The sequence below is a fragment of the Pavona decussata genome, unplaced genomic scaffold (genome assembly GCF_977016875.1).
Source record: "Pavona decussata unplaced genomic scaffold, jaPavDecu1.1 SCAFFOLD_300, whole genome shotgun sequence".
NCBI lineage: Eukaryota > Metazoa > Cnidaria > Anthozoa > Scleractinia > Agariciidae > Pavona > Pavona decussata.
Window position 1 is genome coordinate 1463685 of NW_028145697.1, and position 15872 is coordinate 1479556.

Sequence of the window (15872 nt, forward strand, 5' to 3'; positions counted from 1 at the left end):
TTGTGTATTTTATTACATCAACCACGAAACATTGAACTACGATGAAGACTAGGCTTTAATCAAGTATTAAAACTAGTTTTTAACGCCAGTATTGACATTGGCTTTTAAGTTTACGCATTTTCAAACAAAACACAACAAAACAAAAAGTAATTCAACGAAAAAAACACTCACACTCGCCACTGTCGTTCTATTAATCTTTGTAATTTAACATTAGTTGAAGAAGCCCTGCTACTGACATAACTCTCGTGGTTTCTTTGGGTTTTCTCTCGATTTTCCTTTATTTCTTTACGATTTTGTAAATAATATTTGGTGGCAAAAAAATTAAAAAGGAAAAAATACGGTTAAAAGCAAACAAACAAACAAAATAAAAGAAAAACAAAACGAATGCACGAGCAGAACCAGGAAGTAACTACATGTATTAGCAGCCTGATTTCCATGAAGCAAACTAAGGCAAAATCAATATGGTTTTTGTAAAGTTAATCTTGTTCCGTTTGTCCTTTTATGAAGCCCGAAGATCTGGAAATGTTCTTGCTTTTATAAGTTGCCTAAAAAGACAAACACAAAGAAAACGATAATCTAAGATTTCTAACTTGTTAGGTGGCCAATTTACTTTATCAACTTTGTCCATTACCCCACGGACGCAATCAATCATTTAATCAAATTTGTTAAAGGAGATTCTGTTGCAAACTTAGTGAGGATGAAGGTATCTAAGATACTCGGAATGTTCTTCAGTATAAAACCTTCACTTACGCTTCAAGCTGCAAATCGATTATTGTGATGTTGTATGGCATGAATGTGGACAAGGAAACAGTGACAAGATTGAACGACTACAGAGACGAGCAGTTAGGATCGTCTACTTCAAAGCTGCCCTTAAATTATCAACCGATCAAATTTTGACCAATCTGGGTTGGGAACCTCTCTATATGAAAAGACGGACACACATTCAAGATTTGTTAATGAATGCATTTCAAATAGAGTTCCCAGATACTTTTTAATTTTAATTATTTTAATGTGAGAAACCATGGGATTCACCAATACAAAACTAGAAATAATGATGACCTTATTTTGGAAAAATTTAGCTTCGAATGCACCAAGCGCGCTTTTTTGCACAAAAGTGCAAAATTTTTTAATAATTCTTAGAATTTATAACTGTTTGAAACTTCCTTTTAATGTTAGTATCCTAGAATATTTGTGGTCTCCTTTTATTTTACATTATTTTGTTAGCAGGACCTGCATTGACAGCAGTTTACTTCTTAAAACTGATGCATCAATCCTGTATAAATATGTTTGACTTATTATTATTATTATTATTATTATTATTATTATTATTATTATTATTATTATTAGATTCTATTTTTGCAGTTTATTTTTTATTTTTGGATTTTTCTTTGTAAATTTGGGGGTGCAACTTCAATATGGGGATTTGGTTCTCCTTTGTTGTAACCCTTTTGAAGTTTGTTTTTTCTTCTTGTTCAAAAAAGTTGTCATAAAAATCAATCAATCAATCAATCAATCAGTTAGCCAGTGAGTGAGTCAGACAGGCTGTCAGTCAGTCATCCAGTTAATCATTTAGTCAATCAACCAATCAATCAATTAATCGACAACCTTGGAATCAACTACACGTACAAAAAGAATGACCTAAGACGGAGAAGTCAATTACCTTCTTCGGCGAAACATTCGTCCCTGGAATAGGCCCCAAAATCGTAAGTTGTTTCCCCTTTACCGCATGGTTTGCAGCTAAGCTGTCCTTCCTGGTCCTGATACATGCCTCGAGAACACGAAGTGCAGGTGGAAAATTCTTGGCTGTAGGATGTCCCTATTGAACAAGCAACTATAAAAAAAAGAAACAAGAACAGAACTTAACCGGCCGTCATTTGAAAAAATTACAAAAGGGTAACAAACGGGAGGTCACTCCACGCACACTTTTAAAGTGCGTTCACAAGGCTTTGCCAGCCACCAACGCTCTCCAGCTCTCCAGGTTTTGTTGGATTTGACATAGCATTCGTGTTTTACCTACAGAGTCGAAGATTGAGTCATGATAGTTACAATATGTTTGTCTCTTGAGTATGTGGGTGAAGCGTTCAGAGTGTTACTGTATCTAAGCTTTGAAAAGTCTAACGAAGCTTGTCCACACTTACTCTTATGAGGTATTGGTAAGTACAAGATGTGACTAACAATCGACAAAGACGGACATCAGCGATGGACAAAGAGATCCCATCGTTTATTTTTTTCCCTTGGAAAGGTTTTAACACAATGCTCGGATTTAAAATCCTCTGTCAGAGATTTATCCCTCCCAAATCATCGACTGGGTAAGGAGTTAAATGAATGACATTTTGACGGCGTGCAAAAAAAAAAAAAAAAAAACGTACCACATCCCTTTCCATCAATGCTTGTCACGAACCCTGGATTGCACATGATTTCTGATGACAGGTACTTTAACGAAGAACGATCAGCAGTACTATTTACTCCGTGTAAGATGGCTTTAAACTTTCCTGTAGATACTGCGTACTGTATCTGGAACAGAACAGCTTCACTTTTCTCTTCAATATCGTCTGTTACTTTGGAAGAATCAACTGCTTTCACTGACAATGATAGAAGCACATCCTTTCCTTCGGTGACAGCGCGCTTCTTCTTTTGACCAGGGGTCCAACCGCATCCGGGAACTTCAACTTCCCTCAGCTTACACGCATTATAGTGAAGGCATCCTGGGATCTGCGATAGAGTGTCGGTGACAGTTTGCTCGATTGCGGTGCGAAAACTACTGAAATATTGGCCAACTTGACACTGCATTCCACGAAATCCTAAACGGAAGCGATGTCTTATTTCTTTAGGCGCTGCCTTGCCTGTGAGAACAAATATTTTCAAAATTATTAAACTACTTTACGTGATATTCTCCCGCTTTTTCTATCCCACTTTGACATATTAATCCAAGATACCGTTCAGTGTTAGAAAAAACTAGGTCACTTTGCTTGAGGGAAATAGAAATTTCCTTTATTCTACAAGAAAAACCAATACAGACTGAAATGGATCATCTGATGGGAAATCTTATTTTAGCAATTATTTAAAGCAAGATCCTCTGTGTCATTACTTAGACTTCTCTAAGGGAACCGATTCCAAGGCAGCTGCGGTCCTTTTATATCGTTGTAATGATGTCACGTCAGAACTGACATGTTTTAACACATTGTCGCTGTTAAAATCTCGGGAAGCGGTTTTAAAGGACCCAATATTTGCTAGAGTATTTACAAAGTTAATCAAATTTTCGATGTTTGATGTAACCAAAGACACTTTATATGCTACATTCGAAGTCAAACTTCGAACGACTGAAACAACGGCATGCTTCTTTGAACGGAAATCAATATTTACTTGAACAGGCAGGAACGTTAAAATATTCCATGTGATTCCATTTCCACCCAGTGTCTGGACCGCATTCAAATGAAGTCGTTGCCTCTGAATCATATGCGTAACCTTCACTGCATGACATAGTGCAATCCACTCTGCCAGAAAAATGTTTACAAAATTTCACTCCATTCTTAGGATCCGACAGCGGCGGGCATTCTGCAAATATAAGATAAAATAATTTAGTTTACAATCAAGTTTCAGGGTGGTGTATGCTTCTTTATACATGAAACAGTGTTAAGCTCGCGTTTTGATTGGTGAAGCGGGGTATGTTTCGAGCTACGTGCTCGCTTGTTGTTATTAAAGAGCTTACTTTTACAGCAAACGTCAGATTCACATTTATGTTCTTGAAAAAAAAAAAGATTTCATAGACGAGAATAGAGCAAAATAATTCTGACGTTTGTTGCTAACGCAGAACTACTCAATTTTTCCGAGAACTCAAAACAGCGAGCAGAAAATGAAGGGTCATCTCTGCCACCAAAACAAACGGATTAAATTATTCCCCTTGCGGTTACGTTTCAAGTCACATGTCATTGCTTACCATTGTCTTCTCGACGCATTGCCGAATTTAACATGTTACGCAGAAAGACAACACCGTAGGTTTTTAATTTTATCAGTAACTTGGTTCAAACACATGACGCACCACCTTTCGCAACGACTGAGATCATCCTTCACTTCCCTTTAAATTAACACCACAACTCGGAAACACTTTCTTGCATGCATATTAAAAATATTACCTGCAAGGTTAATGAATATTACTACGCACCCTTACTTACAACTAAAACTTTGTCACATTCGCGACCATCGACAGATACAGTAACTTGCTAGATCCCGGTTGCACTTTTGACGACTACGAAGAATACCGAATTTAATACTTGGGATCCACAGGACGCCCAAGTAAAAATCATTTTACTCCGATCCCGCGCGACAAAACGTTGGATTTTTCCTCTTGAAATGTAACTTTTCGCTCACTAAACGTTGTAAAACGAACGAAAAAAAAATCAGTGATGGTGTAAATGGCTAGGTGATTTTTTTCAAAAAAAAACTTTGCTGTTTTACGAAGTATTTCTTGCAATGTTAACACGCCGCTTAACGTAATACGTGTTAACTGCCATTAAAGACCCCGTTAGGGCAAATGCTAACGCGAGTTTCAAAGTAAAGCCCAAATCTAGAGGTCTCCATTTTCGTTCATTATTGTGAGCCCTTACTCGTGATGACCGCCATCCTTGTGTATCCAGTGAATAACAGAAAACGAATAACGTCACGTGGTCTTTTGATTCAGGGGCTGATTCAGCCCTTTCTAATGATGTTTTTGTCCCAATTTGGAGAGAAATGGCGTAACAAATGATCATTTCACTCCAATCTCTGAATCATTTCAGTCTTTAAGTACATGACAGCCCTTCAGATTAGCTCTGAAAACAGCGCTGTATTGTACTTCTCAAATCGGCCCTAATTCGGGGTTATAATTTTTGGGGTTATAATTTACAGTGTAGTTCATTAATTACCTCCTTTATTGTCAATCTTCTTTTCGCAGTTAGTTCCCCAATAACCTTTGTCACAGACGCAGTCATATCGGTTTATTCCATCCACACACTTTCCATTGACACAAGGACTTACGCTGCACTCATCAATGTCGATGTTACAGTGCGGTCCTGTAAAACCGGCTTGGCAGTTGCAGTAGTATAGGCCATGGGTAGACCAACAGTCAAGAAAATGGGAACAATTTCTCGTACACTGGTCGGAAACTACAAACAGGGAATACTGATCAAGACACAAGTAGATTGCAATCGCCGGTACAATACAGCTACATTGATAATAAAGAGCAAACGATATTTTAATCCAATTTGTCTGGGTTAAGTTTGCGAACCCTCCGCAGCAATGTTACGAAGGTCTTGATCGATCAAAGAATTAAAAAAATTAACTTGATAAATGTCAGAAAGAGAATGCCCAGGTTTTAGTGAAAGCTAATGGTAACTTTAAAAACTCGTTTGATTCTATATATAGCGTACTAAGTACTCAAACATTTATCAGACGTGTGTTCCTCCAAGGTTGACAACTGAAGACAACACCTCAGTTTCTCGCCGTTGTTAAATATATTAATTTTTCAACTGAATCTTTTCATCACTTGATCAAACAAACTATCTCTCGTCTAAATTCGATTACCTGAAATACTAAGGAAAGGCCCATACCAGTTTTTCCTAATAGTATCAATCCGCTACGATTACGATATTAATAATAACAAACTTCTATTAACGATGCCTACGTCACAAGAAGTGGCTTACAAAAGGTCCTCAAAACGTCATCGTCCATGATTTGTTTGTGATGTCATTACTCAAGGTTAGTGCTCATGCTTAAGCTACGTACAAACAAGTGGAGAAGGGGTAAGCTTCTTGACTACAGTACTCCGTTCGAGTACAGTTCTTGGGAACATAAGAGTTAGGTTTCTCACCGACGTGAGGAGAATCGAGAGTTATCGAAACAACCGATATTTGTCGAGAGGATCTATTTCTCAGTAACGATAACAGCGAATACTTAGTATGGATGTCTGCCATCTGCTACCGCATACCTTTACATTGTGTTATGAATCGTTTTTCCACGTTCCCTTTGATCCCAAAAAGAAAACTTGTCCATCCTCGCGTAGTTCCGGCTACAGGCCAGGTACAGTTATGCGCCGCCATCCACATGTGGTCGGGAGTGCCTGGTACATTCCAAAAGTTCACTTGATGCAATGTGCCAACAAAAGCTGTAGAGAGAAGCGAACTGTTCTGTCCCGCGAGGTACCGCTGACCGAGGACAATCCATCCTCCACCACTAATAGTATCACTTGTGAGTACATTCACCTTCTTTCCAATTTCCGGTCCATCGATGTATACGGATACAGTTCCAGTGATTCCATTCCACACGACTCCCACGTAATGCCAGTGATCGTCTGCCAATTCAAAATTAACTCTAACAGTTTCATTTTTAATCTTGATCTCAACTTGTGACTCTGTATAAGAGAGTATTATTGTGTTGTTAGGCTCGTTGGGAACGCTGTAACTGAAGAGAGTTCCTGATTTGTACTTCGAGTCAGCTCGGACAAACATGACAACGGTAAAGGATCTCATAGTAGGAATGCTTTCGCCGTCTGATATTATAACCATGTCACTGGAATTCTGGCGCTTGAATATCAAGTCAAAGTTGGTGCCGAGAACTGCAACAAAAATGAAAATCATCAGTCAGATCATCTTATTTTGTTTGCTATTATTGTGTGTAAACATGTTGAGCAAAAATTTCTGTTAGTTTCTCACGGTACAACAGCAATGAATAAACACAGTATGTTTCCTCAAAAGCTGAAATTTATTATGGGGTGGTAGAGACGAATGGTTGTTATCACACGATTTGCTCTGAAGAAGGGCAGACGTTCGAAGCGTCACCTTACCAAATCTGTTGATATAACTAAACGTTTTGACCTATTATTACAATATTTAAGGACGGTGCCTACTGTTACTGCGCATACGTTGTGCGCATCGCGAGATACTCGGGTTTCCTATGGGTGGTGCCTACTAATACAGGAATATTTTTGGGCGGTTTAAAACTATACGGAGAAAGCAGAACTCACCAAATGCTGTTGGTATCTCAAAAAAAAATTGGGGGTAACCATGCTTTATATTTTGGCGTTTTTTAGAGATATTAATGTTTAATTATCTCTGAAAAATGCGTGGTTACCCCCGATTTTCTTTTTGGATTCCAATAGCCCTTGCAAAGATCTACTTTTCCCGCAAAGTCATAAGCCACACAAAAATACTTCGGTATTAGTAGGCACCGTCCTTAAAACAATATTTTTGGCCCTTGACTCTAACGCTTTCCTTAAACACATTACTACTACATTCAAGTCGTTTTCTTATGAAGGATTCAAATGAAGCTACTTACAGATGTCACAGTGATCTCCAGTGTAAGTTGGATAACACTTACATTCATAGCCATTAACCAGATCATTGCAATAAGAGTTAGGCATACAGGGGTCTGATGCGCAATCATCTATGTTCACATCACAGGTTTTACCTGTAAAACCTATTTTACATAAACAGGTAAAGTTTCGTGTTGTGTTGTCAGCGAGACACGTTCCTCCGTTTTCGCAAGGAGAAGGAACACAAATGTCTCTCATATTTTCGCAGTTTTCTCCTGTGTAGTGATCGAGGCAACCGCATCTGTACCCAGGTGTAAGATCTACGCAGGTCCCATTATTTTTGCACGGGTCTGACTCACACTCGTTGATCTCCGTTTGGCAATATGTCCCATTGTATCCGTCTGCACATAGACAGGAGTAACCAAGTGTGTGGTCAATACACGTGGCATTATTCTGACAGGAGTTGTCAACGCAGTCGTCAATGTTCAGCTCACAGGACCTCCCTGTAAACCCCGCGGTACAGGAACAAGTAAAGCTGTTGATCGCATCATGGCAAGTACCATTGTTGAAGCAAGGTTCGACGGAGCATTCATCTAATTCAAACTCGCAGTACTTTCCGAAGTAGCCACTGCTACAGCTACAACGGAAACCTTCAAGTAAGTTTTCGCAAACGCCATTCTGGCTGCATTTTACATCTTTACAGTAATCGATACGATTCTCGCAATGGACGCCAGTGTACCCGCTAGGGCACCAACAAGTGTAATCTGCAACCAGATCTGTGCATGTTCCGTTGTTTGCACATGGCTTGGATTGACAGTCGTCAATATTAACTTCGCATCGCTGACCAGTAAACCCATTTTGACAGCCACAATAGAACCCATTAACCTGTAGAGTTAAAATCACGAATAGAAAACAATAGGTTGACACTTCTAAACGCTCACTTAATTGGTCAGCAGTCATTCTAAAACTGACAATTATGAAGGCAACTTAGTGAGTGTTAAACCGGTTAAACGTTTAAGACTATTGCATTATCCTTTCATTAAAGGTCACTGAAATCCGCATATGAGACCTGGTACTTGTTGCAGTGCTAAAATATTAAGCCTAAAACTTTTTCCTCGAAGGAGAAACGATACAGGTGCATGGTTGAACTATATCAGTATTAAAGGATTATTTATTAATTCTGCCTTGAGACAAGTTAGTCTCAGTGAAGGATGAATATCACATGTACACCTATAAGATTATATGGCTAGAATGAATAAATATAGATGCATGAACATATATTTGAACTTAGGTTGACAGATGAAATAGAAGAAAGACCCAGTTTATAGAAAGACGAAATTACTTCATCATAACAGGTTCCTCCAAATAAGCACGGGAAAGATTCACAGTCATCTACTTCATCCTCGCAGTGTTTTCCTAAATACCCTGGTGGACAGATACAAGTGTAACTGTTTATTCCATCTTTGCACTTGGCACCATTAACACACGAATGCACCAAGCAGTCGTCAATGTCAAATTCACAGTGCTTCCCAATGAATCCATCAACGCAGGCGCAAGTATAACTGTTGACTTGAGCAAAACATGTGCCATTATTCTGACATGGAGAACTCGAGCATTCATTGATTTTAACGCTACAATTGCGTCCCGTATAGCCACTCTGACAAGTACAGTGGAAATCATTTGTCATATCAGTACAGGTTCCTTCGTTTAAGCAAGGATTCTGCGCACACTCATCAATATTAATTTCACAGTTGAAGCCTGTGAATCCTGGTGAACAGAGGCATGCAGATTCATCAATGCCGTCAATGCATGTGCCACCATTGGAACATCTTACATTTTTGCAGTCGTCGATGTTGTGCAGACATTGATCTCCATGGAAACCATCAGGGCACTGACAAGTAAAAGACGTCACACTGTCAAAGCAGGATGCGTTATTTAAACATGGCATCGAGGCGCAATAATCCATGTCTAAACTGCAGGTATTACCCGTGAATCCCGGAGGGCACACACATGTAAACTTGTTGACACTATCATGACAGGAACCGTTATTCGAACAAGGACTGGAAGCGCAGTCGTCGATGTTGTTTTCGCAATGGAGGCCATCAAATCCTTCTTGGCATTCACAGGAGTAACCATTAATTCTGTCCTTGCACCTGACAAAAAAATGTAGTAAAAGTTTTCACCTGTCAATTAAGCAGCTACTGTTATTTTAGACGTAATTGTCCGAGTAGGGTCTTGGCCCAGAGGCCAAAATCCAAGGAGGCATCTTGGAGTCCCCGTGTAATGCTACTTACAGTTGAAATATACAGTTTGTGTATTTACACTTGAAGTATACAGTTCTTAAACCGGATGAAATCTTGATTTTGTCTAAACAAGGCGCGCACGGAATAAATAGTAATGATGACGTAGCAACGAGCAAATGTCCGAACGGAATAATTGGGTAATGATGACGTATCATCTTCACAGGGTAATGGAAAAATACACATAGGGGGTATCCGAGCTATAAGACCGCATTATTACCCGCTTGTAAAGCAGGGACCAATTTAGTGCTTGTCATTTTACGCCCCTGAAACGTCGAGAGAAAAGGCCGAATTCTGGGAATTTAAGGCGGAGAAATCATCCTTCGAGGACGTCCAAAGGACTATTCGATGGCTTAAAATGAGAAATTCGGAGAGTTTATAAAAGCAAAGTGAAGAGGGATTATTCGAATAACAGACTTTTTATCGGAAATGCTGACTCGAGCGCTTCTTTGAACGAATAAAGTAACTTATAAATTCTTGACTGTGAATTTGCACTGAAATATTTTTTGATTAAAATTAATTGGTTCTTTGTTTTCCTTACAGCTCTCCTAACAACTTTCCTGACAGTTTTTGTAACAGCGAGATTTTTGAGAAACTTGAGCATTCTGGTAAGTCAATGCCCCTCAAAATGACTCCACACTGAATAGATTTGTTCACGGGCTCCGTTCGCTGGTACCGAGTTGCTTTTCTCAAGGCGAATATAGAACGCGTTTGGTTTTCAGAAGTAAACAAAGGCATATCTGAACATTTTTAGTTTTAGAACCTTTATTCTCTCTTTCTGCGTATTTTCATCCAGGAAAGTTCGTAAACAATCATTAAATTTAGAATGAACACATTGATCTGACGCTAACAAACCCAAATCCTCTGTTAAGATTTAATTTTTAAAACTAGTGCGGTGACATGAAAAAACAGCATAAATTAAGATTTTAAATTGTCGACTCAGTAAGCAATGGTTTGTTTTCTGAAAAGAAAATTAGGCATCATCAATATTTCTCACCAGGTAAGTGTTATTTTTTCAAGCCGATTGCTAAGTCGGGGAAGAAATAATTAGGAAAACATTGCTCTGAATCTTTGTCTTTTTGCGCGCTTATTACTTCCCAGATCTTATTCAGTTGATTTCAAAGATTGCCTATTTACAGCGTGAATGACCTATCCAGTTGGGGGTAAGGGTGGGAAATTCCACCACATCATTTTAAGAAACGCGCAGGAAAGGTCGCAGATAAGTGATTTATACCAGATTAGTCTTCAACAGCGGGGACTGTTGTATTGTAAACTATTTCTAGTTTTATCTTAATTATATTTGTTGACGTAGATATTATGTCATGCTTTTTCAGATCACCCAAGAGGGGTCTGGGATAAATCGGATCCATTTGTAGCGCACTTCAAGATCACTCAGGCTATGACAGTGAGTAGTGGAGAGTACAGAGTACATCCCAAGATGTTTGCTGAGAGGTCCACAACATCGCCTTATGCGCGGAATAACGTCATAACTTCCAAACGATGGTCGTCTTGGATTTCTTTATTTTTAAGAAATGTTTCCAATATTAAGATCCAAAATTGATGAGATGTCTTAACTGAATAGAACAAGTAACGAGAAAGGAAAATTCAAAAGCTTTAAAATCTGCACGTCAAAATATCGTTGCCCTAGTAGATCAAATTTTTGTGAACAATAACATGTCATACCCAACTCCAACCAGAAAACGTTCTCCACTTATTCTGGAATTTTCTAAAGACTAGCTCCTTTTGGAACGATCTAATTGCGTGGCTCTCCCTTTGCAGTGCTATATAAAAAGATTTTAATATTAACCGGGCCTTGCAGCCGCACAAGGATCAAGACCGGTTTTTCCAAATGACTCATAAATCTCTGTCTTCTAATTACAAAAAAATTTCATCTCGTAATGTAAACTCAATCAACACCTTTCAACCAGAGAGGATCTTGCTTTTAAACCAGTTATAAAAATAGGTCTCGAAAAAGTACATATTTTTGTCTGAAGTAGGCTCAGGGCTTGGAAAAATAAGCAGCACACCCTCCCAAAAAAATTCCGAGAAGTACCCCACCCCCTGCTGGGCTTTGGCTACTGATGGACAAGATGGAAAGGATTGTAACTTGAAGAAATTGTTGTCTTCTGTCTCAAGAAATTGATAAGCTGTAAAGACTGATCATGATCTGTTTTCTCTTTAAGAAAAAAACTTTGTAGCACACACTCGATGTCATAGGAGCATTTCGTGCATGAGGAACGTTCCTTACTAAGATTTAACTTATAAAGAACGGGTTATAGTTTCCAAAGGAAACTGTGGCGCTACGTCTGTGGGATGGTTTGTGATTAGAGTATAGACGCACGAATGACATCATCGAGTGGTGTAACCGGCGCAAGTGATCATAGTCTAGATTTCAACCAGAGTGATTGGTCAACAAAGTTTGCAAACTGTTTTGGTGAATAGCCCTAGGTCTGTACTCTAACTCACAGAGGATGACAAAACGCGGTAAGAACACCAGTCATGCTACTACCAGTTGTACTTCTTTGTTCTCACCACATTTTGACGTCTTCTGTGCGTTATCAGAGTACAGACGTGACGCACGGCAAAATGGAATCTATTCGTTAACTTGAACACATTTTTGACCCCAAAATGTAGGGAATGGTCATAGCGCAGCCCCTTAAGCACTTTTGACGTTGGGGTAATTATCACATGATGTATAGTGTCAAGTGTTTCTCTACGGACACCGTCATAACACGAAAACCTCTTTAGATATAGGTGCAGTCCATAATAATTGGTCCTGCTGACAAACAAAAGTAATCTCATTTGCTGCCTTTCCTATCTGAACAGGTTCATAATACTAATTAGGGACAAGTTGATGTATCGGTATCGTAAACCGCTCATACATATTATTACAAGACTATAAACTAAATTCGATTTTTCTTAACAACAACAACAACAACAATTTATTTATTTACAGATTCAGATTATATAAAGGGCTTGTCCCGCAAATTTTGAGACGACATTACGATTTTGAGACGACATTACGGCTTTATAATGACGGCTAGTTGGGAAAAAATATAAATTCCGTATTGGGCGGAGTCGCGAAGCTGTAAAGACTGTAAAGACTGATCATGACCTGAACCATGAAAGACAACGCAGTAGAGCTCTTGAAGCACTTTTTTCTAGAGATAAGAGACACCAGAAAAGGAACTTTTAGCGAAGAATATGAGCCAGCAACGTTGACAGCCTACCGAAAAGGTTTGAGAAGGTATTTTCTGGAGAGGCGCGAAGGTGAAAATTTCGACATATCAGTTGGCGATGGTACTAATTTAAACAAATTACTTTGAGCAAAGCGAAAATATCTCAATGCGACTGAAAAGGGGAGTAGTCCAAATAAATCAGATCCTTTTGTTTTGAAAATGCCATAATTAATTGAAATTTAAGCTCATTGTTATTTACCGTGGCCGTTTTCACACTCAAGAAAAAGTCTTTTACTAAATTTTTCTTCATCGAATTTATAATCACCTTTTTTTGCTTACCTTCAAGAAAAAAGTTGTTTCCGCTCTACATGGTACGTGTTCACCACAAAAAAATATTAGTAGTATTCCTTGAATAGTGTCAGAAGCTTTGTAAACTCAAATGAAAAGAAATAAACAACACCATCCAACGTCGCATGTTCATTCACAGAGGTAAAATTTTGATCTGTGCGCGCCGAACCCATTTAAGTGCCGTGCTTCCATGCTTACATGACAGTTTTTGAGCCAATCAGAAACCGTCATTTTGAGACGACATTATCGCAAAATAACGTCGTCTCAGCGCAATAAGAAGACACGGATCACGGATCAAGGTAAGGATCACGATAAATATTATTATAAAATGTTTTTTGTTTATGTATAATAAAAAAATAAGTACGTACTAGATAATCACACCGATTGGAAAATAAACAAACCTGGCCTGGTTCATACACGGATTGGAGACGCATTCATCAATGTCCATCTCACAGGCTTTTCCTGAGAATCCTTCCTGGCAAATGCAATAAAATCCGTTGACTTGGTCAATGCAAGTAGCATTGTGTTTGCACTCCGCATTTACACATTCATCAATATTGTGTTCGCAATTTGGCCCTGTAAAACCAGCAAGGCAGATGCAGTGATAACCAGCAATTCCATCCATGCATTTAGCTCCATTCTGACAAGGGTTAGATGCACAGTCATCGATGTTCTCTTCACAGTCATCCCCTTGATAGCCTGCAACGCAACATATGCTGTTATTTCGTTCCGATAGACATTTGAGTCAGATGCGTTGATACTTTAAGGTAAATTTCAACGTTTATTTGTACAGCAATCTCTTATTTACACATTTACATAAAGGCAATTTAATATCGCGAATGATGTTGGTCATCGTGGTTTGAAATGAAAGCTCAAAATTAATCGATTTTCACACGATTGTGTTTCACGCTACGCAGCTGGTATCCTTCATGTAATGGTGTCGACTCAATGGTGTTAGGCAACTCCCCTCTACCATGCTAGTAAATCTTTTGAAACAGCCTGTGTGCAATCCACCGTACAGAAAAAGATGGCGGCTGTACATTTTAGTATAATACCTTGTAAACCTAAACACAGCCAATAGGCACATAGAAAGCCATATTTTTTTTGGCGTAATTCGACTTTGTACTAACGACATTGTGTATGCTTGGTTGAAGCATAGTTAATTGAGGGACTGGTTATGAAACTTTGCCATGAAAACAATGGTGCTGCAGTTTATGTTGGAAGGGCCGCGACCGTGCACAATCCTTTGTTTTAACGTTCACACCACAGTTGAATATCTTAGCAGGAACGTTTCTATTGGTCAGTTGTTCCAACACATTTCAAAATCTATTGTAGTTTGTGCACGGTCAAGGCCAAAAACGCTAACAAAAACATATAACAAAGGAGTTTGTCAAGCTTCATAACCATTGCCTTTTATTAACTATGGTTGAAGCTTTTAGAACTTTTCTGTGCGTTTTTTTTTTTTTAGAGTTTTTAGTGTTTTCGTACGGTAAGAATTATGGGTAAATGTACCAGTCGCCATCTTCTTTGCACAAAATTGAAATAACTAATAACTAAATAATAATAATAATAATAAAAAATTAATAGGCAAAAGTAGAAACAAAAATAATTAATATCTTAATGTCGCTTGAGAAACGCGATTTATGGGTGCTATTGTGGTATCCCTTTTTTGTTGTGCGATTTCCACGATAGAATAATATTTTACAGCATGATTTGCACTTCGATTCGTGCAGATAAAAATCTCGTGAATTTGCATATATTGTTGTTGGAATTCGCGAGGCGGGAAACTGGGTCAGGTCAGGTTACAAAAATTTAAAATAACATTCAGAATTGTAATGACGGTGCATCATTCTTGTTTAAATTGCGAAGCGAACAGCTCTAAACGTCTGAGCTTTCAGGAGTTAATGTTTCGAATCCCGCCACGTTAATGAACTGATGTAAATAATAATTTGTTTGCTAAATGTAATTTCAGTTGACTCCGATTGTACGGCTGACGCTTCCCCGACACACCGTTGAAGGAAGAAAGCTACAAATCTAGGGCAAATAAAATATAAATTCTGCAAATCCCTGGCCGGCTAATCTTAAAAGAAGTAACGCCTTTACGCATAGGCGCGAATCACAGCAAACGTACTAACTGTTGCTAACCTGCTGCGCAACGGCATTCATAATTATTTATTCCATCTTTGCAAGTCGCTCCGTTTTGACACGGAGATACCAAGCATTCATCAATTTCCGTATCGCACAACCTTCCAGTGTATCCTGGTTCGCATTGGCAGTTATACCCTCCTGGAACATTGTTACACAAGGCATTGCTGGAACACGGTGATGAAACACACTCGTCAACATCATCTTCACAGTTAAATCCTTGGTAACCTTGTGTGCATGTGCAGGTATAATTATTTACCAGATCATGACATGTACCACCGCTCAAACAAGGTTGGTCCTGACAGTCATCAATGTTGATTTCGCATTGTTTACCAGTGTAGCCAGGTTGGCAAGTGCACAAGAAGTCATCAATGAGGTCAATACAAGCAAAGTTGTCTTTACAGGGGTTAGACTCGCACTTGCTTATTTCTGAGAAAAAAAAAAAACAAGGAAGAGAACGTTAAGTTTTACTACAACTAACGCCCTTCTTGAGATTTACTGGAAAGAATGGAACACTTGGGAATGACACTTCCTTACTGAAATCATTTTCCTCGGTGAGATTGCGAATTTTCCATTAGAAACCGTAAATTCTTTGTCATCTGATCACAGGTTCAT

The 15872-nt window shown here is 38.7% G+C and overlaps 1 protein-coding gene across 3 annotated transcripts in view; it reads right to left on the reverse strand.

Moving 5' to 3' along the window:
* Positions 1-15872, reverse strand: part of LOC146454544 (uncharacterized) — an 84892-nt gene continuing 69020 nt past the window's right edge. For all 3 annotated transcript variants that reach the window (XM_085095287.1, XM_085095288.1, XM_085095289.1), the window contains exons 26-35: positions 15258-15686; positions 13514-13811; positions 8628-9438; positions 7309-8170; positions 5963-6589; positions 4902-5141; positions 3364-3555; positions 2370-2843; positions 1661-1831; positions 1-545 (exon numbers count right to left, since the gene is read on the reverse strand). In XM_085095287.1, coding sequence (XP_084951413.1) covers positions 535-545; positions 1661-1831; positions 2370-2843; positions 3364-3555; positions 4902-5141; positions 5963-6589; positions 7309-8170; positions 8628-9438; positions 13514-13811; positions 15258-15686 — 4115 coding nt within the window. In that variant the 3' untranslated portion in view covers positions 1-534. The remainder of the gene's footprint in view (positions 546-1660; positions 1832-2369; positions 2844-3363; positions 3556-4901; positions 5142-5962; positions 6590-7308; positions 8171-8627; positions 9439-13513; positions 13812-15257; positions 15687-15872) is intronic.